This window comes from Pelecanus crispus, chromosome 3 (assembly GCF_030463565.1).
Source record: "Pelecanus crispus isolate bPelCri1 chromosome 3, bPelCri1.pri, whole genome shotgun sequence".
NCBI classification, from domain to species: Eukaryota; Metazoa; Chordata; class Aves; order Pelecaniformes; family Pelecanidae; genus Pelecanus; species Pelecanus crispus.
The window spans coordinates 26411616-26438781 of record NC_134645.1 but is presented as its reverse complement, the minus strand read 5'-3'; the positions used below and the strand labels follow the sequence as shown (position 1 = coordinate 26438781).

At 46.0% G+C, this 27166-nt stretch overlaps 1 protein-coding gene across 3 annotated transcripts; it reads right to left on the bottom strand.

Annotated features, from left to right (window-relative positions):
* Positions 1-1491: 1491 nt before the first annotated feature.
* Positions 1492-25787, bottom strand: SEC23B (SEC23 homolog B, COPII component). Of its 3 annotated transcripts, none has more exons than XM_075707980.1 (20): positions 25756-25787; positions 17862-18097; positions 16751-16808; positions 16027-16113; positions 15580-15816; positions 15115-15200; positions 14170-14314; positions 13471-13629; positions 12560-12675; positions 11247-11370; positions 10671-10751; positions 10249-10338; positions 9337-9443; positions 8999-9152; positions 7546-7623; positions 7091-7252; positions 6151-6237; positions 4431-4586; positions 3117-3182; positions 1492-1957 (listed from the first exon to the last, which is right to left on the bottom strand). In XM_075707980.1, exons 1-20 carry the CDS (start codon positions 25765-25767, stop codon positions 1868-1870), a joined length of 2331 nt encoding a protein of 776 aa, XP_075564095.1. In that variant the 5' UTR covers positions 25768-25787; the 3' UTR covers positions 1492-1867. The 3 variants fall into 3 exon arrangements, with proteins under 3 accessions (XP_075564095.1, XP_075564097.1, XP_075564096.1); XM_075707982.1 differs by having other exon boundaries at positions 15580-15759; XM_075707981.1 differs by lacking the exon at positions 25756-25787 and adding an exon at positions 20610-20635.
* Between the last annotated feature and the right edge of the window lie 1379 nt (positions 25788-27166).

Sequence of the window (27166 nt, the reverse complement as noted above, 5' to 3'; positions counted from 1 at the left end):
GAAATGCTTCCTCATGTCTGGTCTGAACCTCCCCTGGTGCAGCTTTGAACCATTCCCACAGTGCAGATAAAAGCAACAGGTTGGAAAGGGTCTGTCACCAGAGATAAAGCACATGCTTGTCCCATCAACACGGGATTTATCTTCCTTCACGGTGAACCTCCTCGGGCTGCCAGGAGGCTCTGGGCGCACACCGAGCCCGCAGGAGCCCGCCTCGGGTGCCCTGCCGGGCCATGACAGCTCCCCCGCCCTCGCACCCAGCAGCCGCGCAGCTCCAAGAGCCCCGAGAAGCAGGCAGGCAGGGCAGTTCAACGCAAGCAGCACCCGACGCTGCCTTCCTCGGCCGAGGGAACAGCCGGAACCGGGGCTGGGGGCACGCTACCGCCGGCGGCGCTTGGCCCCCACTCCCCGGAGGCTGCCCAAGCCCCGCCCCCAGCCAAGCCCCGCCCCCAGCCAAGCCCCGCCCCTCGGCCACGCTCCCCCTCAGGCAAGCCCCGCCCCTCGGCCACGCTCTCCCTCAGGCAAGCCCCGCCCCTCAGCCAGGCCCGCCCTCGCCCGCACCCGCCGCCGCTACCACGCCCCGCCGAGGTGACCCCAGGCGGCGTCCCCGGACTCGGGCCTGCGTTAGTCCGTACCGGGCCCACCGCCGCTCTCGGCGCCGCCGCCGGTGGAGCTGTAGTGGAGCATGGCCCCCAGCATGGTCCAGCCGCCCAACGAGTACAGCAGCGCCGCCCGCGCGTTCCACACCGCCGCCCGCATCGTCCCCCTGCAACGCCCGCGCTCATTGGTCGGGCCCCGCCGCCAATCGGGTGGCACGCAGGGCTGGGAGGGGGGGGAGGGGGAAGCGGGGGGGAGGACGCCGGTGCGCGCGTGCGCGCTGGCTGCGGGGCGGCCGCCGGAAAATGGCGGCTGGGGGGGGCGGGGGGGGTGCGCTGCTGCCGCCGTGACAGAAAAGCTGTGCTCGTCCTGGAAGACAGCGCCCGGCCCGGTGCGAGGATCACGGCGGGTACAGGGGCGAGCGGTTTGCACGGCAGCGGCTGAGAACCGAGTTTGGGCGGGAGCTCCGCGACTGAGGCGGTGGAGGGGGTGCGGGGCGATGCAGCCCAGCCGGACATCGTCTTACTCAGGTGCAGAGCCCGAATTATCAACAGCTGCATCGCCGGTTTTCCTGTCAGTTTTCAAGCCTAGTGATGCTGTGCTAAAGTGAGAGAAGGGAGGGGCTGACGTTCAGGCCCTGCATCATGGTGACACAGAGGCAACGCTTCAGCGCACCTCTGTTCTCAGAGCACACGTTGTACGTCTCCCCCCTCATTCCCTGCGTCTGTCACAGCATTCTCCACCACCTAATACTTGTTCTGCACCATCTTACCTTTAGGAGCTCCTCGAAATTATTTTCAATAACATGTACATACCCCGGTGTTAGTTTTCAAAAATGAAAAGGAGGTAGGCCAAGTCCATTGCACACAGAGGTTAATTAGGCATAACACTAAATAGTAATGCTTTTGCCCAGTTTTATTTTTCCTTAATACAGTCCCTGGTTGCTAAAAGACACCTTTTAAGAACACACAACATTACAAATCAAGATAAAGACTTAAAATCTATATTGACTAAAACGTCCTTTAGCTCCAATTACAATGTATGAAAATGTAAACATAGTATAGACAAAAGGGAATACAAATAAATTAACATCCAGTTGGGGCACGTACAAAACTCTCCCCGAATATTTATTTCATACTTAAAAACCTTAAAACCTTTTTCATGCTTAAAAACCTTAGTCTAAAAGAGAAGGAAATGTAAAAAAATCACTCCGCTTCTGTCATCAACATGAGCTACGTAGCTCTTCTGTTCCTGCTTCTTGGTTAGATGAAAGTCATGATGCACTTGAAACTGCCAGCTTTTTTAGATGGTCCATGAATACCTGGAGACTAACATCATCTGTCAAGATTGGAGCTCCCGATTCCTGCAGAAAAATAAATAGTGAGCCTAAAACAGTGTTGTTAACACTGGGGACTAACTGAAAGCAAATCACGTCAGCACTCTGAACTGCCTGCCTGCTCAATCAACCACCTTTTTTTCCTGCAAAGGACAGATCTAGTGGAAAGATGGTACTCTTTGGCAACAGCACTATTATCCTCTAGTGCAATCTGAACTACTGGAAAAAAGAAACTCTCTTCCTTCTAAAGCATTAGGAATTTTGCTGCCCAAAGCTCTACACAAACAAGGTAAAGAAAGAGCATATAAAAGTCTAGTATTCTCAGATAAATTAGATCCGTATGTATCCATATGCTAGTTACTTTTTCCAGAATACTAAATACACTGTGACCTAAGAGTTTCAAATCATATTTGTAGGGAAGGGTGAAGATAAGTTTCTACATCAGGTCATCTGAAACCTGTTAGAGCATATTCTACATCAAATTAGCTGCTTCCTTCAGTAGCAGCCACCACAGAAAATTCTCCCAGTCTGCCTGTGCCACACATGTCGCTGGGATACAGGAAGGGAGATCAAAGAAGCAAAGCACTCCTTGTGGAGACCACTCATCTCCTGCCATCAAGCTGCTGAGATACTGAGCTGTTGGGGCAGCACCTCTATTTGGACAGCCATTCCTTGGATCCATTGAGAAAAAGTCCCAAAATCAATTGGATTTTGCTGACAATTTGGGGGGATTCAGTACAAGAACACGAGTTTAGTCATCCAGGCTTGAAAACTGTATTCTCATCATCTTGTCTTCTAGTGCTCCCCACCAGTACTGTTTATCTTACCAATAACCATGGAATAAGCAGGTTGAACAAAAACCTAACCTGCCTAAGCTTTAGAGACAAATCTAATAAATCAGTTGTGTCTTTTAAAATGCTCCGATTGCAGTCTCAGCTGGTAATTCCATTATAAGATCCTTTGATACATAGAAATAACCTTGTTTCCTTGCACCGCAAAGCACTGTAAGATCTTCAAATCGTGTCACATATGTCTGCAAAAACCTCTTAGGTAAGAAATAGAGGACACATGTAACCTGCTCACGGTTTGTGGCCATGTGTTGAAACAGGATGGCTACCGCGTAGACAAATACGTGTGTGTACATTTTACAGTATTCCCAAACATGCGCAGCTCTTCGATTGCTTACCTGTTCCCACACATAGAAGTTATTGTGGGTCTGAGAAGGGTTCACTTTAGACAAGAGGAACCGGGCCTGTTAAGACAAAACATTAGAGAAGTAGTTTTGTAAAATGACAGACCTGTCAGCTCCCTCAAGAGTTCTTACCGCCTTAGATACATGACTAGCCATGTTCCTCTGCTTTTGCAAGCAAGGTACTAATTTAACTTAAACAGGTTTCAAGTCCAGAAACAGCCCTGCTCCACAGACAATTTTTTGCTGGACTTAAAAGCAAGCAGCTGCTTACTTTGAATGGTCGTGTGTTCTGCAAGGATAAATAAGGGATACTATGATTCCGCTGTGACTCCCATAGGACAGAGACAACAGTATTGCTTAAAAGCCTTCTAATTTTACAAACTGCTTTGCAAGAAACAATTTTCAGGAACCTTATAACAGAATAAGGTTGAGGAAGAAACCTTGGGGGAGAGAAAGCGGGGAATCAAGTTAAAAACACTGGGCATCCTCCTATCCTCTCCAAATGAGAGCAGGAATTCGTGCTGGTTGTGCTCCCTTCCCTGCTATTACTTTGGAGTTAGTTTAGCACAAGGTGGTGGCAGTACTCTATGGGCACCCCCATTTGGAAAGGGAAAACGTTATCTCCCAACCCTGTCCAAGAGGCACAGAGTGCTGTGCTACAGCAAGGGGGGCTCGCCTGGCAGGGCAGCTCCGGTTCCATGTGATGTGGGTGTGTCGCCAGCACTGCTGCGTGCCCCTATCTGCTCTTTGGAAAAGAGGTCAGCGGAGAACCAGCATTAACACTGTCACATCAGAAATAAATACCAAATTTTTGTTTTGGAGCATCAATTCCTGCCTCTTCACTGCTACAAACAAGCTAGACACAGACAAGCACAGCACAACTGCAGTTCCAGGAAGAGCAAAAATAGGAATTATTTTATATCCTCATCGGGCATCTGCGAATAAAGGAACAGATGGTCAATCATTCAGTGTAATTTACTGTCCTAGCAAGCTAACTGCACTCCCTGTCTTGGGTAAGTTTAGATACGTAGCTGAATCATTTCTTTCCCACCTCTTTGGGGAATAAAAAGATAACTAAGCTGGCTTTTTCAGGTTTTTTTCCATCCTCAGCCTTCAAAAGCATATCCAGTGAGTTATTAAAGGACAATGCTGTAATAAGAGCTCATGAGAAAATATGCAAGCTCTGTACTTTGAAGAGCTAAATTACCATGGTATTTAACTTACAGAACCATCCTTTTAGTAAAGCAGAAAAAGACAGGCATTTGCTCTATTCAATAACGGAAAGAGTTCCTCAATAAATCTCCTTACCTGACTGCTCCCATGTTCAGTGTGGATGTAACGTGGCATTGGGAATCTAGTCTGCAAGATTTCCTGGGCGTCATCCAGTGGGGCTTGCAGCAGGTGCTTGAAGTTTTCATATTCAGGCATGTCTTGGTAACCAGCTTTCTGCCACTGCGCAATAGTCTATTGATGGGACAGGGAGGCAATTAAAAAACGTACAGATGTCTGCAAGCCTCCCCTTTTTAACCTGTACGTCTTGACGCAGCAGAACATTACACATACTTCTGCTTACAGAGCACAGAGCAAATACATACTTTCACTACTCTGGCAATAACGTTATTTAGTTTCTGTCTGTTCCTGAATCTAAGAACAGGCACTCAAAACAAAAACTGGTAGCAGTTTGTGCAGTGCAAGAGCAATTCATTGAAAGTGATCTTCAAGCCTTTATGTTTCAGCCTGCCCCAACACAGAAACACAAAGCATTTATAAATCACTGACATTTTGAATGTGACTCGGTCTTAAATGAAGCAGCCATTGCCTTACAGTATTTTCAAGGTACCTAACAATATGTACCTAACAATTGCTCTGTACATGTGCAGATCACACACTTAACTCTTCCTTTGCCTGAATTTTACTGCAACAGTAGATACAAACTGTTTAACTCCAGAAGATTTATTGTCATTGTTGACTCAAGCGTTCAACTCTTGTTCACATCAATCGGGTATCCCTGCTCACTTCTCAAAGGGAACAAATCCTACATGGAGTGAAGTTGGGAGCTAATAACGGAGCTGCCACAAAACATCATGCCAAACTTCAAACATTCTAATAGCAGTCCTTAGATGTAGTAGCTTAGTTCAAAAACAAAGGGAAGAGTTAAAATGCCTCCCAAAAAGTCTTCACTAATAGGAATGTTTGACCACAAACCAAGATGGATTTAAACTACTCCAATCTGATGCCATGTTTAGATAGAAGAAATTGGATGAGGGCCACTCCCCAAGCAGGACTATAAAGGGTATGAGGGGGGAAAAGGCATCAAAGAACAGGGAGATTTCCAGAGAAAACAGTGGAAACCCAGCTTCCTCTTCATCCCTTACCCTGTAACTACTTTAGGGTGTGAGACATTTCCATTCTGCAGCTACAGTCGCATATGCTCCCTTACAAAACCTGACAGGACTGAAATAGAGATCTACAGGTCTGCATACTGAAGAGGCACTGGAAAGCCAAGGCTTTGGATGTGGGTATAAACCTGGATGTTCAGAAGCAGACGGTACCTAAGCACTTATCTCAGTCATGATGGAAGGAATATAGGAGCAACTGTCAAAAGTGTCCAATATTTAAAAGCAAAAACTGGAAAAATTAGTAACTTATCTCTTTAAGAGCAGCAGTATTTAAGTGTCAAAACCCAGCAACCAAGTATGTCACATATCTGAAAATCAAATTGCAGCTCTCTGCCCTGCTTAGTTTCAAGTTTCTCTGTCCTTCTCCAGGCATGGTAAGGGACCATCTTCATTACCAAGCCAATGTGACAGCTATTCCTCAGTGCAGAACACATCCTTAGCAACTCCAGCAGGATTTTTTTGTTAAGTTTGACTGTGTGGTAATTGTATTACAACTGGCAGCATGTATACTATCATTACGCTAGCATGGGCTTTGCCAGCAGCTCTTTTTACACTAACAGTGACACTGTCTGCATGCATGGCAGGAGGGATGGAGCGCAAACAGAGAAAGAGAACATATTTCACTGTACCTCACCAAGGTAGATAACTATCTGGAAGAAAGTATCCATCAGCAGGATTCTGTGAGGAAGAATACTGCTGCTGTCCAAAAGCACTGGCTGGGGAAAACAGAGAAGAAAGTCAGACGCCACTAAGACCTCAGAGCTGTATTAACCTTCATGGTTGGCTGAACAGGTTGCTCAGCCTTGCCTGTACAGACGCGACTCCACCGACGGCTGCTCAGTCTGTGTGAACGCCTTGCAGAGCGCGGTCAGCCTCCTGCAGCATCACCGAATGGAGCAGCAGGTTATCGGCTACTGTATGATGTGCAGGATGAGAGCGAGCGATTTCTATGGCTATTCAAGTTTAATTTGAAATGATCTTGAACAAAAGTATCTCGAGAATAGTAAGGAATAACATGTGAACTCTGGGAAATGCTGCCAAGAAGGTTTCAAAGTGTTACTCCAGCAGCTCCTGCATTTCTTTCCTGCCAGACACACTCCTTTCAAGGAAGCTGTCAGTATAAGGGAATCCGTGTCTGTCCACTGAATAGTTGCACATAGTTAAACACTGCTGCATAAAGAACCAAAACCAAGCAGCTCATGGGAGATTATGACCTGGGAGGGCTGAGGCTTGCTGACTTAGCAGTGGAGATGGCAGCCTCTGGCAGAGAAGCAAAAGTGATACTGACACCAGCAATACTCACTGGATGCTGGGGGGCAGGGGCTGTGGCTTGGCAGGGAAGAGGGTTGGGGCATTTTTTGGTGGTTTGGTTTTGTTTTGTTTTTATCCAAAGCTGTAAGCTTACTGAAAACACAGTTCATACTTTACATTGCCCCATCTCATCCTTTAATAATTACCTTGATTAAAAAAAAAAAATAAAGGGTCCTTTTTGCTGAAATAGTGTTACTCTGACTGAATACTTTGAATATTTTGGATTGAACCACCTCTTTCTGTTAAACAGGGACTCACCTCAGGAGGTCCATGGAAAGAATAAGCATAAAGGATGGGCTGGATCATAATGAGAGACTGGGTCAGATCTTGCCTAGCAAAGTGGTGACGGTAATAAGAAGATTCATCTGGACTGTTATTGAAGACCTGCAGGAATGGGGAGCGTCGCAGATGGAACATGAACTGCACCAGAAAGGTAAGTGAGAAGAGAAATGTCAGCAAGTTGCCAAAACTTCTGTACCCGAGCCCAATCCTTCTGAACAGCAAGTTCTTTAGAAAAAAGTACCCCTTATTAAGTCCTCAGAGTTCTTCCCTTATCAGTCATTTGCAGGACTGAACTACAGGACCAGCCCACCAAGTTAAAAAAGCATCTGTTCCTCCCCTCTTGAATTTGATAAACGGTACAAAATGTTTTATCATCACTCCCACTCACCCTTGCACACTTCTCCCATGGCTGTGGGAAGTGAAGTTCTTACCTGGGGATACAAAGAAAATGATTCTGACAATCTGAAGGAGTTGGGATCATCTTTGTTGTATTGTCCAAATTTCTGACACTGTTGGAAGCAAAATGGATACTTTGGTTATCTCTCTCTTTTTTCTTTTTTTCTTTTTTTTTTTTTAAATTAACTCCTTTTTTTTGGAAGGGTGTTCTTTTGGTTGTTATTAAACAGAGCAACCAAGGCACGAAAATGACAATAAGTAATATAAAATTTATTTTTCTTCAAGTCAGTGGTTTCTGTATCTTACTGGAATGAGAATGATGATTCGATCTATTTATCTATTTTTTTATATATATTAAATCTAGATTTAAAATTACCTAAGAGTGAAAGAAATAGTGCTTCCAGTACTACACAATTTTTTCCATTAAATCAGTGATACTACGTTATACCTAAGCTGCTTTGTACGCTATGAAACACTTCTGCAGCAACTCTACTTCCTTCTAGAGCAGCAGCAGCCTGGCATTTCACCAACCGCTTCACTGAAAATAAGAAACATCAATGATTTTAGCAATTTAACTATAAATGACTCCACAATCATTTCAGCATGCAGCATGCCCGTGTGTGTTTTGGTGCTCAAATCTTTATTTGATACTGGCCCTGTTTTTTCAGTGTCTGATGTACCGTATCTGTTAGTGTGAACTCCACGTGGGTGTTTGGACAAAGCCAGAACCAATTTAGGCAATTCAGGCTTATGAAATTCAAAGAAAGAGACAGTATGAAGTTGCAGAAGTGATTACTACCCTGAACTTGGCACCGGTGAGCCCACATCTGAATGCTGTGTCCAGTCAGGGGCTCCCCAGTGCAAGCCAGACATGGATATACTGGAGTGAGTTTAGCAGAGGCCACCAAGCTGGTCAGGGGCTGGAGCACCTCATGGAGAAAGAGAGGCTGAAGAAGCTGGGTATGTTCAGCCTGGTGAAGAGTGGGACCAGGGAGTCATATCACTGTCTACAGCTACCTGATGGGTAGCTGGAAAAATGGAAATTCTGACGGGAGTGAGGGGGAGAAAAGAAAAGAAAAAAAATATCACAGTGACTGTGACCAAACACTGGAACAGGTTATCAAGAGAAACAAGAGAAGATCTTCAAAACTCAACTGAACAAGACCTGGAGCAACCTGCTCTAACTTCAAAGCTGGCCCTACTTTGAGCAGGAGGGTTCAACCAGAGACCTCCCAGAGGTCCCTTCCCACCCGCATTATTCTGTGTTTCACTATCACTTCTTTAATCTCAGGCTTAACCCTCTCAGCATAATAGGATGTCTACCTACCCTGATCATACTGACTTCTGAGCTATCGTGTACTACACCTATGTGACCATGATCAGAGCACAAATAAAGCAAGTCAATCTGGAAAAGAATGGTGTTTTCATTTCCAGAGACAATTTTTACTAAAATCAAGAATGCACCCAGCTGCAGTCTATGGGTCTTACCAGTCTGATCAGCTGTCTGTCCAGCCATCGCAGAACATCAGGTCCCTCCTCAGATTCAGCTCTGTACACTCCCAGTCGTGCCATCAGCACAGCAGCTGCTTCCTGGTCAAATGCAGCTTCTATATGCTGGAGTTGACTCTGTGCATCTGCCCAACTATAGGGTTAGTAAAGTGTTAGTGCTACATGCATTCACCTTCAGCAAAACCCAAACCAGATTCAGCCTCCCTGTGCCAAATACTCTGTGGCCAATGCATGCAACAAAAAGCTAGAAAAATTCTAGCACAGACTGCGGCTTAAGTTTCTGCCATTCTGCCAAAGAACTGGCATGAGATACTCACTTTCTGGCTATGGTGGTGACACGAATGCGTTTCTGCGTACTGGAGTGTTGATACTGAGTGACAAACTGCACTGCCCCTCTGCCTCCCTGAGGTATTGGTGCATTGTGCTGCAAATGAAACAACGTAAGCTTTCAAAATGGGCTGGCTTTTCCATAACTCTCTACACTACAGAGAACTCCAGGGCACCATTTGAGCAATCATAGAACAAGTACAAGCTAGAGATGGACCAGAGAAGAGAGACACATCTGTTAGTGTTGGGTTTTCCAGCAGCCCTCAGAGTCAAGTGGTGCTGGGCCCATTTCATATTGTGCCTGACATTTTACTAGCTTGTCCCTTAAAGGACAACTGCAATTTATCATCTCTATAGCAATAAACATAAGAATGGCAGCTAAGGTCCTGCAAGTCCACCATCCTACTCCCAGCAGTAACAAGCCCACAGAGCAGAGAAGACACAGACACATGTGGAATAGAATTCCTTTGGGGTGGCCTTCCTAGCTTCTAGCTGCCACATGCTCAGAAACTTCCTCAGCTGAAAGTTGCTTCTGAGCTATCAAGTTATTACAACTTGGAGGACCAATTCTCCAAGAATGTTAAGGTATTTATACTTTTATTCTCCACAGTACCTACTGGCAAAAAGACAATTTCTTCTTTGTTAAATAAATACCACAGGAAGAAGACAAGGAAAGAATGCAGGTTTTGTAGAGAACAAAATTATTAGGCAATTTATGTATATGAAAACAACCTCTGAGACTACTTCTTTGGCAGAAGACACTTGGTTGCTTTGCAAGCATCCATCTGCAACACAGGGGATGTCATTGCATTTCCTGGCCCTGTTACAAACAAATACGTTGGCGTGTAAAAAAGATGACCAAAAAAGAAGAAAGAAAAAAAAAAAGAGAAGCCAGGACTGACCTGATTTACCACTTCAAAGTAAATGGCCAGAGTTGTGCTGGGATCCAGGCTACAAATTTTCCATTGAGATGTTCCTCCAATTCCAAGCTCCTGCACAGATTGAAAAGAAAGCAGCATTTTTGTCTCTAGCAGCACCTAAGGCAAGCTTAGGTTAAATTCTGAGCAGAGGGACAAGTTACAGCAGGCCCTCTAGATTTCTTATCTTTTGGGTGTGAATGAAGTTACTGCAGGACATACAGTTAAAAGAAAGCCTTATGGGGCAAGAATTTAGTCTAGGAAAGACTGTCTTTTCCTAGGGGTGTTTCCAAATTGTTCTTCTCCTTGAAAACTCTGACTAGGTGAGCTGAGCTGTAGGTCTAGACAGAAACTTTGCACTGTTTATTTACTTCTTTATTGAAGATTTTTCCACATCAGCAACTTACATTTTCAGAGACACATGGCCCTTTAGCATTCAAGGATATGCATGGTCCAATAGCTCCTGCAATTTTCAGCTCCCGAGAGGTCTAGAACAAGGTAAAAAAAAAGCTGTGGGTTTTTTTTTTTTTTTTAAATCAAGTCAGTCAAGTAGAATACACACAGACTAAATCAGCTTCGATCAGATGATTCGTACACACAGCTGTCAGGGAAGGTGTATCTCAGTACTTCCCATATCACCTACTGCTACAATTAGTGAACATAAGAGAATCTACATAGTCACATTTTAATAATGAAGACGTATTTATAATGACCACAAAAGTATGAAATGTTCCTTGCTGAGTGAGGAGGGGCTGACCTCAGCTACCTTTCTTTTTTAAAAAAAGAAAAAAAACCCCACGAATTTAATAAGCTTTCAAACAAAAATCCCTCCACTCACTCCAGTACGGTGCTTCTCTCAAAACAGGCACTACGGCTGACCTCAAACATGTAGAATTTTCTACACCCCAGATACTTAATCGACTTTTGAATGAACAGCACTTGTATTGCCCAGTTAATGTCATCCAATGAAACTAATCTCTCACCTTCACATCCAAACTTGCACCAAAAGCCATCTGAAATTCCCCACTGAACCCTTTGTTAAATACCCGCTGGAAGGTCTGCTTGAAGAGAGAAGTGTTGAAGGAGTCTCCCATCGCCATGTGTCCTCTGGGAAAGAAAAAACATACGGGAACTGAAACAACTGGGAACTAGAAGTAAAGCACAAAGGATACATTACTCCAATTCTCATGCATGCAAATACATGCAGAAACTGTTTTAAAGCATGCCTCTGCATAGGTAGAATTCACATCAGGGAACGCAGATTCATGGATGCCTCCTCCAAAGCCAGACAAGTTAATGCTCCATCTTTGCCAGCTTGTTTTCTCAACTATATTTCTAGCAGCCTTAAAAACGTTCATGTTAGAAACATTTCAACCCAGAAAAGAGCTTTGCTCAGCCTGCTTCCCCTGAGCAGGACTGGGTGCGCGGCTGGAACCACCCACACTACAGACAGGATGGCTGCACCGCTGCAGCATGAGGGCAGGTGCATGGGTCTGTGCTGTGACTCCCCTAAGTGCCTTGGTAAACCCAGGCCTGATCACATGGGGCTTAGTAACACAACCAAAGGGTCAAACAATCTCTCTTCTGCTTACTGAGGGTTATGTGATTATTTACAAATACATTGCATGTGCCCAAACTCTTCTTTGGTCCCTAGATGCAGCAGATTTAAAATGGCCAATAAAAGACACAATGAGTGCCTAAAAGGCCCAGTTTAGCACACAGCCTTCCTCACAGAGACCATAAGGTTTTCATCAGTATGGAACACAGACATTTACCCCTTAGGGATGCCACTTAAAACTAGATCCAGGGAAGCCAAGAATCCCTGAAGAAAGTGCAAGTGACCTGTTAAGCAGATAAGAAGGAAAGCTTCTATCCACCATGCCTGAGGCTCTGCTCTTCTGATGGCACTTCAGTCATGCACACACCACAAAGCACAGCATCTCTATCCCATTAATTCTGGAAAGGATATTTGCTATCTCCCAAGAAGGCAGAAGGCATTTGCAAAAGACATGTTGCACCATGCTTTAGAATACCTTTCTCAAAGCAGGACATCGAGTTTTCTACCAGCAGTGCTAATTCACTTGCTGTTTTGAGACTTCAGAAATGTGGGCTGGGATCAGGGAAGGTTTGCCATGTAATTCCTGGCAAATTCAAACCACAGTTTACAATAGAACCATAAAAATCTCATCCTTTTGCCCTGACAGCAAACTTAAGCACTTTCTGAACCATCCTCCCCCTCCAAAAAAAAAAAATATACAGGTGCCAACTTTGTCTTCTTCTCCTGCTATGAACATACCCGGTGAGGTTTGCACAACACTTCATCTCTAGCAGTCCAGTCTGATCCAGGGCGCAGGCATAGATGTCGATGCAGTGCCCGTTGGCTGCAGAGCGATTAGCCAGAATCTCATAGTGCTGGGGAAAACATACACAGTGTTTAGGATGCCACAATGGGCAATTTTTCTTCTGCTCTCCAGCTGAGGCCAACACATGAAACACAAGATATAAATGAATCAATTACCAGTGCTGTAGTAAGAAAACAGCTGTTTACTTTTACTACTGCTGGAGCACACTTCTCCTTCCTAGGATGTTTGTACTTGGATGAGCTTGAGTTGTACGTTGCAAATACGAAGTGCAGGAATTGTATGGGATCTTTGTCTGTGATAACCCAGTGGAAACCCAAAGGTTCCAGGTGACCGTTAAGAGAACAGGTCTCATACTGCTTCCTCTAAGCTGACAGGCACATTTCATGCCTGACATTTTAACTATTTTAACTGTTGTTTTATATGCCAGGAAAACAAAGGAGGCTTTCTGGAAGTGACCAATTCTTGGAAAACAGGTTTTTTTCCTCCCCAGGAGGAGAAACAATGATGTTGATGAACAAACTGAAATAATTCTTTCTCTGAGAAGCCACAAGACTGTGCTGGAGAAGTAACCAGGGAGAAGTCTTTTTTACCCCTCCCTTGACCATTCTCACAATTTAATGTACACAAAAGGCTCAGGCATTTCACGGACAATCATGCAAATATCTGGACACACTGCTCCCACATCGAGAGAATGGAGTATGTTTGTTCCCTGGGGAAGGACATTGGACAGCTGTCAACATAGCAGCGTATGTAGGTTTGTGTTATGTCCTTTCCCCCCATTTAGTGTTCTGACGTAATATTCAGGTTTTGTTTTTAAACACACCCAGCAGGGACTAGCACCTACTTTGGTGGCCTTCTTCATGAACCTTGCGTTGTCCTTCTCTATGTCGTGCCAAGAACGGATGGGTGTTTTCAGTTCATCTCCTACGACCATGCCTGGTCCTTGTGTTGGTGGCCCACCTGTAAACAGCATTATTCTGGCCCCTGTGTTTGGAAATGTGCCCTAAAATAAAAATAAAGACTTGTATCAGAGAGAGAGTGAAAAAAAATAAGGAATAGACTGATTAAATGGCAACAATGCTTTCTTTAGAGAAGCATCTGAATGTGTTTCTGCAATGTCATTAGGGACCTGTCTCTGCTAGAGGCCACCTTAATAAATAGCAATGCATTTCCTGACAGTTACAGCGCTCTCAAGTTTAGACTCAAGCTACCTCAAGCTTCATGTCTTTGTAACAGGAAGCAAGCAGTTTCTGTTCTTTTTACTTACATCTTAGATGACCCTCAGATAAACCCAGCGCATAGCATCACCTTCATATGGTGATATACACAAGAATTAGAGACGTCTACACACCTGCACATTTTACTATTTAGAAGTAAACTCCCAGGCCACTCTACACCAGCCAGTGCTAATTCATGTCAAATGTCAGTAGAGACAAATTGCACCCTTGCAGCCCAACCTGGACTGACACCTGCACATGTCTTAGCAAAGACTGCCAGGTGCTTACTTTGACCAGCTCATCTCGAACAACAGCACTAAGAGTACCTCCAATAAGCTGACAGCAACCAAAAGAGCTACTCCAGTGGAACGTAAAGGCCTCTTTCCCTGGGTCATTGGCCATGGGTCCCTTTGCAGTTGTCCAAGCAGATCTGTTAAATTCATGTCAATCTTATGTACTGGCTGCAGAAACCTGCAAAAATTCAAATAAAATGTTTTCCTGCTTATAAGTCCTTTCAGTTCAGAGAACAAAGAAAGTGCCTCTTTGTTCCTGGCACACATAAATTGCACTGAGATAGTTATCAGAAGCAAAAAGTCACATGGCATGTTCCCTTCTTACATCCAAACTTTCCGAGATAACAGGCCTGTGCAAATAAAAAAAATTGATCAAAGTAAGACATCAGGAACTGACAAGAAGGCAAAGTCACATAAAGCATAGGAAAGAAATTCAGTGGTGATTTAGTCTACCAAAACACACAAGAGCTGCCACTGAAAAAGAGGAGCTGAGAAAGAGACAACTGTATTCAACAGAGGCAAATACAGCTTTGCTGTTTAGGGGTCACTGCTTGCCTGTCAATCATTTTTTGGACTTGCTGGGCCAGGGGGTAGGAGGTGGTATGTAGGATTGTTATGCATAGACCAGGCCCCCCATTGGCTGGTCAATCAAAAAGACAGGCCCTTGCTCCAAATGACTCCTGAGCAATATGCTTTCTGAAGACAGCTAGTCTATTTTTCAAGTAGAAATCTAGCCTGAATGGCAATCATGTTCTTGCAACTGCAAAACTAAGATGCTATAGAAGCCTAATACATTGCCTGCAGCTCTAGTAAATCCCGTCCATACATATCACTTGATGTAGGGAAATAACTGTGACAAGACAATGCCATTTAAATCTTCTTACAAAGACTCCTACTGGGAAACCCAGGTTTAGAAGTGTGACCCCAAAGGGGCATAGGACATCTGCCCTGCTCTTCTGCTGTGCTGGTGCAGCTTACCTGCTTGAAATAACAGGTTGCTCTGGAGTCTGAAGAGGTCTTCCCTGTTGAATGGGGACAGCTGGCCTTGAAAACCCAAGCATATTCTAGAGAATAGTAAAGAGGAGACAGAGGAGATGTACTATTCAAACAGTAAACATTATTTGCTGTCAAGCAATATACCCTGAGGAATGCCATACTGTAGCATTAAATACATTAAAATCTGTGAAATTATTAATCTTTGCACTCCCTTTAGCAATGGATCAATGGGTCCATTATGCAAGATACACAACCTCTATCTTGGACAAGCTTCCAAGGAATTTACAAAGGCAAAAAGACAGGACAGACATTGAGAGGGAAACGGGCTAACAGTTAAGAGCACTGAACCCTCCTTCCTCCCCAAGAGCCCAGAGCTTGAAAGACCAGCAGTGGTGTCAACAGAGCTGACAGGAACAACCCACTGGCCTAAGAGATGGGAGAACATACCTGTATTTGTTTAGCTGTCAGGTCCTTTGTGCCCCTAAACACGTAGCTCTTCGAAATCCCTTCACAGCTCAGATCATGAACCTGGACCATTCTGCCAAAAGTGATAAGTCCCACCAGAGCATCGGGAGGCAGCAGACTTAGGGACATCTGGAGGGACTCCTTCAGCGCCTGCAAGTCCTCCTCTTCTAAGCATGTGTCAACAACATACAGGAAGATCAATGGCGTCTGCGGACCGTGCTAATGTGGGAAGACATGGATTTACTAGGTGCGTGCATATGCCAGGTGACACTTTATAATGCCTCCAGCCAGGGAATAAAATGAGCCCTATCATAAGCGCCTTGGAGAAATGTTATTTATTTGCATTATCTTAAGTAAATTTAACACATACATAATATATCACAAACAAGACAATATTGGGTGCTTCAAACTTGCCTATGATTATTTTACCTGCACAATATATTCAATTGTTGAAAACTGAGGCATAAGCTCTGCTGGTTGATTGACTTCAGATATGCCTGCATATGCTGGAGGGAACTGAAAAAGAGAACAAAAAATTAGGACAAAGAAGTTGCAGGACAGAAATGCAGGGCCCTCCTCTGCAGTACAGAGGCTGCCCTGCTCATGATGTGGTTATTCAACTCTTTATTTACTGCCACTGCACCAACCTGATTAATTCATGACAAGAGACCCATACTGCTGTTTTCCTAAGCACAGACAAGACCTGGCCAGCAGTACGGACAGCTGCTCAATTCAGTGTAAATAAAAGGTAGGACTAAAGCAGCAACTATGTGTCAGCTGAAATTCATTTAGCCACACGGCAGTTTCTGATGGCAAAAGGCTACTCAAATCTGATGAATTTCATACTCGACAAGAAAAGTAAACGTCAAGTGCAAAAAACACACTGGAAACACATGAGACAAAACAGCATTTTTATCTCTTTCCTATGCCCTGCATGCTGGTAAAATCACTGGCAAAACTGAAGTGAAAATAGACACGATGCCAGGTAAAACAGACCCATTAACAAATACTCTGGCCTGGGTTCAGCAAGAGAAAAAGGCCAAGGGAAGGAATCTAGAAAAGTCGAATTTATGCTTAACATCCTTTGCCAAGGGAGGCCATCAATAAAATGTTCACTGAGAAGACGGAAGGGCTGATGCTTTTTCCAACTTACCTGATTTCTCTGAAAACAGAAGTTACAAGTCCAGAGCTTGGCCCCATAGTCAACTTGGCTGCAAGGGAAAGATGAGGCATTAGGATAACTATAGGAACAATTTTACAGCACAGCTTCACAATTATCTATGCTGGTTCACAGCACTAAAGAAGAAACAGAGTATCAGACACTCCACCTTGAATGACAAGAGTTTTAGGGATTCAGACTCTTGTTCTATTGCCAGAAAGTCCATTAGCTCATCCAGCCCTGCCACTTCCAGGCTTGTCAGCATGATGGACCATTGACAGCTCTTCTGAGCTTAGCCTTTGGCAAAGACTTGGGTCTAATCATTCTTTCACTACACTTGGGCTTATCTCAGTCATCTTATTGTTTGTACAGCTGTAGCACACAAGTACGCCAGTCACAGAGCTGCAGGAACCATTTACCCAGATCCTGTGCAAACACTGAACAAATAGGCTGTTCCCTGCCCCAAAGAGTTTACTCTCCTCAGCTCGTTACAACATCCTGTACTGCTGGTACAGTAAAGCCTGGACATATTCTTATTTCATGGGCTTGATCTTTTCTTACTTCCTCTTACCGGCCTTCCCTACTTTTTCTCAGCCCAGTGCTTTGCTCTTGAGTATGTACGACCATCATATGATTTGGGGACCGAGATTATTCCTCTTAAATTCTCAGCAAAACTTCAAAGAAAACCTTGATGCTTACACTGGAACTGACCCACAAGCAGCAGGATGTATAGGAAGCAGGAAACCAAGTGAATGTCACAGCCCAGAGGACAATATCAGTATAACTGGCATCTTTGTTTAAGTTTCATCATTAACCACAAAATCCTCTGGGATGGTAAGAGGACTGGCCATTTCCATATTATCTCTGCCTTAATAGCCTCCCCAAAGGCACTCCTCTCTTCTCTGTTTCTGGCAGCTCTAGTAAAGGGCTGACATTCAACGTATCTCATTAGGCACGCACAGATTTTAACAAACCCACTACATCTAAATGAAAGAGGCTACCAGGCACCAAGCAGAGAAAAAGGCAAATAAGGAAGCAGTGAAGTTCAGATAAAAACTAGGTACTACCCAGCCTCTCTTAACATCCCCAGCCAAGAAATTCATACCAGAGTGGGTTGAGCACTGCTTTGCAAGTCAGCCTGCTACAAAGCAGTGGTTCATACTGCACAGGTGGCAGGTCAAGACGCTCCTTCAGTGGGGTCAGAAGACAAGCCAGGGGGACAACCATCCTTGTGGCCTCCAGCCTGCTGGAGGGCCACACATTCCAGCTGAAACGCACTCCATCGCGCTCCTCATTTTGCTGGATGAACTCCAGGTACGTCGCCATGGGACTGCAGAAGCTCTGAAAGGACGTAAGCAACACACGTTCAGACAGCGGTTGCCTGTTTGGACAACAGTCCTGAAAAGAGGTTAGCAGATCAACTACATGTAGGCACAAGACATTGCAGGACAAAGCCAATACATTATAATGAGTTAATCCCATTATCAAATGAACCATGTGACTACATTAACCTCTCCTGTCCAGTGCTCTCATCAACATCCCAGACAATTAAAATCACGCCAAATCTAATGAACAAACAAGAAAATCTGACATCAAAGCCAGAATGCAAGGTTTTTTCTCGTGATCCGCATGTAACATCCCAATACCCACTCAGGCTGGCCTCAAGGCAATCCTGACTGACTCAGGTCAGTAAAAGAGAACAGGTCAGATCTGCACACATCTTGAAGCCTTCAGCTGAAACCTTGCGGAGAAAAGGAGGCCAGGTCTGAGACCAAAACACTCATCACAAATGTCACCTGGTTGCCAGCCTGCCCTGCTCACAGATGGAAAGGAGCATATGACAAAAAGGGCAAAAACGGTCTTTGGTAAGTTTAGACACCCTCTATGAATGGCACCATGTCCCACTCCCAGTAAGGGAGGAATTGAGGGTCCAGCAGAGTTCAGAAAAGACATGCTATTCAAGGAGGGATATCCCCAACACACCGGAGAAGTCACTCTCTGTATTGCCTTACTAAACTCTGAAGAGTAAGATGTGAACAAGAGCTCCCAGGCCATTGTTACCTTTGATGTCTCAGAAAGGGAAGGACAAGACTACCAAAAACCCCATCAAATCCAGCCCACAAAGACCACACAGCACTGGCAGCAACTCACCGAGTGAAGAGCAGCAGCACCATGACCTGGTGCAGCCAAGGAAACTCAGAGGTTCACCTGTGGCTGCAGATGCTGCAGGATTACCTAATTCCTGCTCCTCACTGCAGGCGGGAGATTCAGGAGGGCCATAAGCATAAGAAATCAGAAGCATCACCTCCTCCAAAGGAAGAGAAGTTTTGATGTAACATTTTCCTACAAACCTCCAAACTCCTCACCATTTTCTTTGTCCTTACTATTAAAGATGTAAATCAAGCTCCTGGGCGTTGCCCTGGATTTCCACCCCCACCTCTGGACCGACAAATGGAGGGGTTCAGCAACACATCCCCACCACGAATGGGTCTGTCAGAGTAAAAGTCAGAGCTGAGCCTCCCTGTAACAGATCCCACACATCAGAACAGCCAGATAAACACCTGCCATCTCAGGTATGCAGCACAACCACAGTGCAAATTTACTTCATGTTCCTCCAACTGCAGCCCAGCACCAGTCCCCTGCCCCGGGCCGAGCCCCGATTGCCCGGCCGGGTTTGGCGTGGGCTGTGGCCCTGCTTTGGGGTCAGGATGGCAGGAGGGGAGGTGCCCCCACCCCAGTGAAGGCTATGCAGGGCTGGTTTAGGGCCAGGTGCCTGCCCAATCTGCCAGCCCCACCATCAGAGCTGGGCTCTCCCACCCCGGTCCCACAGCAACCTCCAGGGCTCATCCCGGCAGCGGGGAGGTCCCAAAGCCCCTGTCCAGGAGAGGACAGACCCTTGCAAAGCCTCAGCAGATGAGTGGTAGTAGTATTCCAGTCTCCGCATGGGATCTGCTATAGGGCACACTGCTGACCCCCACTCCTTCCAGCAAAACTATAGGCAATGCTGCTGCTTCCTAGCAGTGCTATAGGGAATGCCAGGGATCCCCCGGCTGTTGTGCTCGGCACAGCTACAGGAGACACCACAGATCATAGAATCGTTTAGGTTGGAAAAGACCTTTAAGATCATCCAGTCCAACCATTAACCTATACTACCAAGTCTACTCTAAGCCAATCAAGGGTAGACTAGACTAAACCATGTCCCAAAGTGCCACATCTACCCGTTTTTTGAACACTCTACCCGTTTTTTGATCCCCAGCCCTTTACCAGGAAGCATACAGAGGACACCACAGACCCCTGGCAAAGCCAGAGGGGCCACCTCTGACCCCTACGCCGCTGATCCCCGCTACTGCCGTAGGGTAAAGCACCGACCCCCTACACTTCTGCAGGTGGCATCGCTGACCCCCGGCACAGCCCCGGGGGACACGGCTGACCCCAGCTCCGCCCCGGGGGACACCACCAGCCCCCAGCACCCTCGGCACAGCCCCGGGGGACACGGCTGACCCCACCTCCGCCCCGGGGGACACCACCAGCCCCCAGCACACTCGGCACAGCCCCGGGGGACACGGCTGACCCCAGCTCCTCCCCGGGGGACACCACCAGCCCCCAGCACCCTCGGCACAGCCCCGGGGGTCGCTGCCGATCCCCCGCCCGGGCAAAGCTACAGGGGACGCCGCTGAGGCCCTGCGCTGCTCTATGTGACACTGCCGATCCCCACGCAAGCACCGCTGTAGGGGACAACACCGATCCCCCCAGAACCCCCCACAGGGGACACCGCTGACCCTCCCCAGCCCCGCTACAGGGGACGCCACAGACCCCCTCAGCCCCCCCACCCCCCGCAGGGGACGCCACTGACCTCCCAGCCCCGCTACAGGCGACACCACCACCCGCAGTCCCCCAGCACGGCCACGGGGGACGGGGACCCCCGGGGACGCCCCGCGGCGGCCACTTGCCCGCGCCGCGCCGCTCCCCGCAGCCGCTCTCTCCCGACAGGCTCCGCGCGCCCGGCAAGGCCAGCTCAACGTTACGGGGCGCCCTCAAGCAAGATGGCGGCACCAGCACGCCCCGCCCTCCCCCGGCGAGGCTCCGCCGACATCTTGGCTAAGGGCCCCCTACGCGCCGTTCTGAAGGAGGGGAAGCGGCGTGACCCTACCAAACATGGCGAGGCGGCGGCGTCAGGGAGGCCATCTTGACAAAGGGCACCAGGTGCAGCGTTGGAATGGAGACAAACGGGGTGCCCCTACTAAATATGGGGGGGGGAAGGCGTCGCCTTCCCGCACCGGCGCAGGCCGGCGAGCTGCGGGATGTTCAAAAACCGAGTAGACGTGGCACTTCGGGACATGGTTTAGTCTAGTCTACCCGTGATTGGTTTAGTGGGGACTTGGTAGTGTAGGTTAATGGTTGGACTGGATGATCTTAAAGGTCTTTTCCAAGCTAAATGATTCTATGATTCTGTGGGGAAGCCGCTCTTCTCTCAGGGTGCTCGGCAGCTTTGGAGGGGGCTATCGTGTTCAGCAGTGAGAGTCATCTTTGGAAGCATAGAAACTCCTGGGAAAAGGTTGTCAATAACAATTTACTAATAATACAGACACTTTTAAAAAAAAAACCAATAAACTGCAAGCCCCAAGGGGCCTCCTCTTTGCCTCAGTTCTCAGCCCGGGGTCACCTTCCCCAGGCACGCTGGCTCTGGGAAGCATGGCAGGCCCAGCCTTGAGGCCACCCAGGCCTGTGCCAAGACAGGGCCAGCCGGCTTGGGGGACAAGCCGGGAGCAGTGCAGCTGAGAACTGGAAAGGACCGCCGCAACATTTGCCTGGTTTGGTTTGCCCTGAGGACACGCACTCTTTGACAGCACATCTCCTGCCATTCACATACCTGGTTGCTGGCGTTTGCTTTCAAATATGCCTGATGCCGGTAAATTGGATTTTCTTCCCTTGCTGTTCCCATAAAAGATGTGGGAGCCAGCTTTACCCTCACGGCTGGCTTGAGGCCACAGTGGTTCATCACTCCTTGGGGAAACATGTATCCCAACCCAACACTGGGAAAACCCCAGTGCCCAGACTCTCTGGTGAGGAGAGATCTGGGGATTGCCACAATATCCGGAAATGCAACATTCTGCCTGTGGATGTGTGGTAGAGGTTTGACCAAGTCTGACTTGCCCCAGAAACTTGTCTGTGCCTTGAAACTAGGCAAATAGGTTCACTCTTTTGTTGCTTCCTTCTTGTTGCTTCCCAGAGTCTCATTCCTAGTGATACCGATGACATGAACCCTCCACTACAGCTTTGTGTAATGGCATGCAAGTGGGATTTGTCCTATCTTAATGTGTGCATGCAAATCCATCTCTGAACACTGCAAACTTTCACACGTACTTCTAGGGGCAAAGGTGGTGTAGTAAAACATCTCAACCCGCTTCTGACAGTTTGAGTGCTTGCCTTCAATTCGTGTAGTAGTCAGCCTATAAATATTCCCCAGGCTACTGTGTCCATCTTTGCTTAAAGGAAATTAATGCCCTGTGACCAAGTTCACTCACCCATGCACTGTGAAGCTTTGGGTTTTTTTCTGTTTTCTCTCTAAATGCAACAGAAATATACGTTTTGAATATTTTGTATTTTTCTTCAAGTAACTGGTTAGAAGAAAGCTTAAAGTTTGTTCTGAAGTTCCTTGGTAACGCTCCGCATAAAACAACAGGAGCAACATGTTTGAAATGTTGTGCAGCAGTGTGGTCCTCAATGCAGGTTTGATCCCCAGGCTCCTGTTTTTCTCAGGTATGTCAGAACTCACCCAGTTATCATGTTGGTGTCTGCCTACACCTCTGATATAGCAGATTAAAAAAATCAAGAGACAATGGTATGGAGATCTACTGATCCAGGTGGCATTACCTCTTTCCAGTTAACGAGCACAAGAAACATAAAAGCTGGCCAAACTGCAGAGCTTGGATTGCCTGTAGAGGCTCTCTGTTGTGACTAACCACAGAGTCTTTCTACTCTATAAGCTTTGTGGGACACATCTTATGCTTTTCTCAGTTATATGAAGGTTTTGGTGAAACTGTGCATAGGAAATGTGGCCAACTTTGCCTATTTTTCTTTTTATAGCCAAGCATTCCATCATAGACTGTGCAGTAACATTTAAAACGTATTAATATTTTTAATTGCTTAGTATATGTCAATCTCTTCTCAGCCTTCAAGCACCTGTAAAAATCTGTGACTGCTCCCAGTTCGCAGTCTGTGCTAAGAGTTTGTTTACACTAAAAATAGCAAGAAGTTAAACCATTGAGAAGGACAAGGTTTTCAACTTTGTTCTTCCTGTCCCTCAAGATACTTTAACAGATGGTGGCATTGGAAGAAGATCCAATGAAACTGCCATTGCACTATTGTAGAGTTTGGATCCCTTCCCTGGAAAGGACAGAAGAAATTGGCTGATATATATGGAGCAGAACTGTATAAGTACACATAGTACATAGATCGGAGCTATTTTCAGAACACTGAATTCCACAGGGAGATTGACATTATCCAGGGAATGGTCGAGGAAACTGCTTTAACCAAAAGCCATTCATTCCTTCTTCCCAGGGCAGAAAAGATGTATTTTCTACTGAAGCAACTAACGGTGGAGAGCAATGTTCCAGGTCCAAAACAAAGCAAAAGTTCAGCTCAAACAGCATCATTAATACTGCCTTCCCAACTTCCTAACATAAGGCAAGCTGTGTGCTCTGCAGGGATTAAATTTGCTTGTGTAAAGTCTGAATGCGAGCAGAAAGATCACAAATTCAGTGGGAATAAAAAAGTAGATGAATGCTACCTATGCATATATGCTAAAGTGTGTAAAATTCAAATTACTACTATTGTTAACATTCTCAGACCCAGGACTTGCTCTCCAAGCAATATCAGCAAGAGGCAGAGCAAATTTGCTCTTCTGGAGTTATTAACTTTATCCTTCATTTTACATCTTCCTCTCATTGTCATGTCTCAAAAGCAAAGCACGGCGCCTTCCTGGGACCCAGGGCTTCGAGGCCATGCTGCACCCACCCTGCTAGCATTAGATTAATCAAAACGTTGAGCAACTATTGTGGGCTTTCAAGATGAGCAAAATCCTAAAGACCTGTGTTTCTAGACCAAATAACTAAAGTAAAAGCTTTCCCATTTTTCTGTTTTCCTGGAACAATCACAATCTTGCTCAAAAAGTGAGAGAGAGGGAGAAAAACACAGGCTACATACATAAGCCCCAACTTGTTTTGTGTTCAACAGCTGAAAGAGGAGAATGCTTTGAGCTCCACTTCCCTTCCTCCCCACTGCCCCCAGGACCTCCTGAAGAGCATGTGAAGTGCAATAAATAACCTTCTCAGGGAGGAAGTGAACATTTTCAACAAGAGCTTGGACACAATCCGTGGAGCTTCTCACCGTACCCGTTTGTCCCCTCCAGGCCGCAGGCTAAGCTGGGCTCAGCACGGCTGAGGGCCTGGCTACTCATTTCTCACAGATAAAATGGCAGAAAGTCCCAGCCACGCAAAGCAAGAGGGGAAGGTGGTCTGGAGGACAGCCCTGTTGAAGGTATCTATACCCTGTTTCAAAGCATGAAGTGTTTGGCAGCAATAGGAGACCCAGCTGTCCCCGCTCATTTCTTCCCAAAAACTGCTCTGCACCTGGAGGCAAAACAGGAAACCCGAGCAGGGTTTAAGAGATTTCTCTTTTCTTTCTTGAGCCCTAGGGGAGCCATACCGGGACGAGACAGAAGATGGCACTCGAACAGCACCAGATGAACAACTATCACGCTTAGCACCTCCAACAGGGGCGAGAGTTATAATCAAAGTAAATAAAAAAAACAAAACCAGGAAAAACTGAACAACCCCTCAGCCAGGGGGTAAATGTTTTCATTATCAAAGCTTCTAGTTTGCCATTAATGTTAATGTTTTAAACCTTGGACTGTAAAGGCTAGACATATTAAACAGTACTTGCTAGCTGTGCTCTCCCTCAGTTCACAATACAGCCTGGTACTGTAGTTAATGTTTCTCTTGGAAATAAAAAGCGATCTTGCACTTGATTCCATGTGAAAATAGCATTTGGGTGTGATCACCCTCCAAATTGCTTTTGTACAGTCGGTGACCACTAGTGAGGAAACCGCTCAGGGCAGGCAGGTTCACAGCAGGGTGGTTGCGGGGCTGAGCTCTCCAACCCAGGAGGTCCCCTGTGGTCCTGCAGCAGCTGAACTGTACGGCCTCTTGTATGAGGCCTGCATGAAGAAATGAGCAGATCATGCTTCCAAGTAGTCATCCATGTTTTGAGGATTAACTTTAGCTTTCTACACACAAGTATTATCATATTCAGTATTGGAGCTAGTATTACCGCTTCCTCAAAAACATTACGTTTCATACCAGTTTGTAAAGGGAATAGCTTTGCTAGGTAGAAGACTGAAGGAACTCAGGGAAGGGAAAAAAGACTAGACTATGTTACCTTTTAGCATTTACTCCCTCTTTAAAAAAAGAATTACAGGCTAATCTATGATCAGCCAGGTTCATGAAGAACCAGAGTGACAGAAAGATCATTCCTCCAATTTAGAAATAGATCAGACAGATTCCTATTTTACAGACAGGACAGTGAAATTACTTTACTTTTGTCTATAGGCATGCTTTTTTTCAAATTTCAGAAGTCTTGTTACAGCTGCAACACTAAAAAGCTTCAGAGACCACAGAGATCATCGAAACCAGATAAACCCAATACAAATGAGCTAGAATTTAGACAGCTTAATAAACCAGCTCTCTACTTCCTAAAGCTGTTCGCTAACAAGCTCTCCCTCCTTTTTCTTACTGCAAATGAATACGGTCATACTGCATAAAGTGACGTACCTGCATCATAAAGACGTGTTGTTTCCCTGAAAGCTATCTTGTAGCTGCAGTAGAGCACAAACAATATGTTATCTCTGCAGCAGCAGGATTCAGGGCCCCATTGTGTTGGGTCCTCTTTGAAGGCAGGAAGACAAAGGCAACCCCAGCCCCACACCTCAATGCAATTACCTTTAGCCACATAATGAAGTCTGAAGCTGAGGTTAAGGCTCCCTCCAGTGAAGTGAGCAGCCATGAGTTTTCCTCAGGCTTCAGTGTGCTGAGTGGTTAAAGTGGGCAGAGAAAGAACAAACATCTGATCATTTCACCCCCATTTCTCTTTTGTAAGCGCTCTTCTGCCTCTGTAGAGATATGCATCCCCGTCACCTGGAGACAACACTGCAACAAAAGGAAGAGACCACTCTGGGTGCTCACACTAGCTAATACAATCAAACTCCTTGCACGGACATGTCAACTTATCAGCACTAGTTGTTTGCTCCAGTCAGAGACAGCATGGCTACCCGCAAACAAGGAGCTTTTGCCTCTGTATCTATACCATCCCTGTACGGAACAGGAACTTTTTTTTTTAATTATTCTTTGAACAGCACTTACTACCATTAGCCTCCTGTCCACAGCGCACCCTCTAAGTAGGAAAACAGGAATCAAGCAAGATTTGAACACTTCTGTGGGATCCAGACTGCTTTTAGAAGGTGCAAACTCCTGGACAGTATTGAAATATCTGATGTAAAGTCTCCTACCCTTATTTGGTAAACTGTCTTCCAAAATCTCTCTATGTTAGCCCACTGTTTACTACTCATGGTCAGATTACCTCGCATGCTGATAACTCAGTTGTAGAAGTGCTTGACCATTGCCCTCCCAACAGTGTCCAGGAGGGCTTATTTTCAGACAGGGAATTTTGAAAATAGCTAGATGCAACAGGTCCAGTGTTGTGTTCATCCCGCTAATTGTTTCCCAGTGCTGGAAGGCTATCATGAAGATATGAGTAGTTGTGTAGAGATCCAGCCGGACACAGCAAGGCTAAGCCACAGGTAGCAAGTTGTACTGGGACCAGACTGTCTCTGCACAGTTTATGTGTCTACGCTACCCTGCCTGCTAGTACTTCATTCCAGCCCTCTTATGCTGGATGGTGAGGAGCTGGCTGTACCATACATGCACAATATTCTCATTTATGAAAAAGGATCCAACTTTTTTTTTCCTAGAGGTCGCTTGATTATAGGTTAAGGAAGAGGTGGAGTAACTAATTAGTATAACATAGTTGGTACAAAAATCTGTTTACTTCCCAAGTTGGATTTGAACCTACATTTTGCAGAGACAGTATCACCCCTCTAATACCACCAGATGGACATCAGGAGCCAGAGGAAACAAGACACAGCTCTCTCTTAAGAGGTCCATGGCCCAGCATACCCTGGGCACGAGGCTTATGACAACACCACAGTCTGTATGTTATTGCCAATTCATCAGTCCAGAGTCACACAGAGAAGGAGCCAGAGCAGTCACACTTAAGAGAAACACAAATTGGCTCCACCTCACAGGAAGAGAAGATTGTACTTTTTGATGATATGCCAATATCATGCCTTTCTCA

What these genes read in the sequence shown, in the direction of transcription:
- SEC23B (XM_075707980.1), bottom strand. An exon ending in TGTTGTGCAAACCTCACCGG is followed by an intron (nt 11,371 to 12,559) that starts GTATGTTCATAG and finishes TTTCTTTCCCAG; the next exon opens with AGGACACATGGCGATGGGAG. An exon ending in CTTTCCATGGACCTCCTGAG is followed by an intron (nt 6,238 to 7,090) that starts GTGAGTCCCTGT and finishes TGTTTTCCCCAG; the next exon opens with CCAGTGCTTTTGGACAGCAG.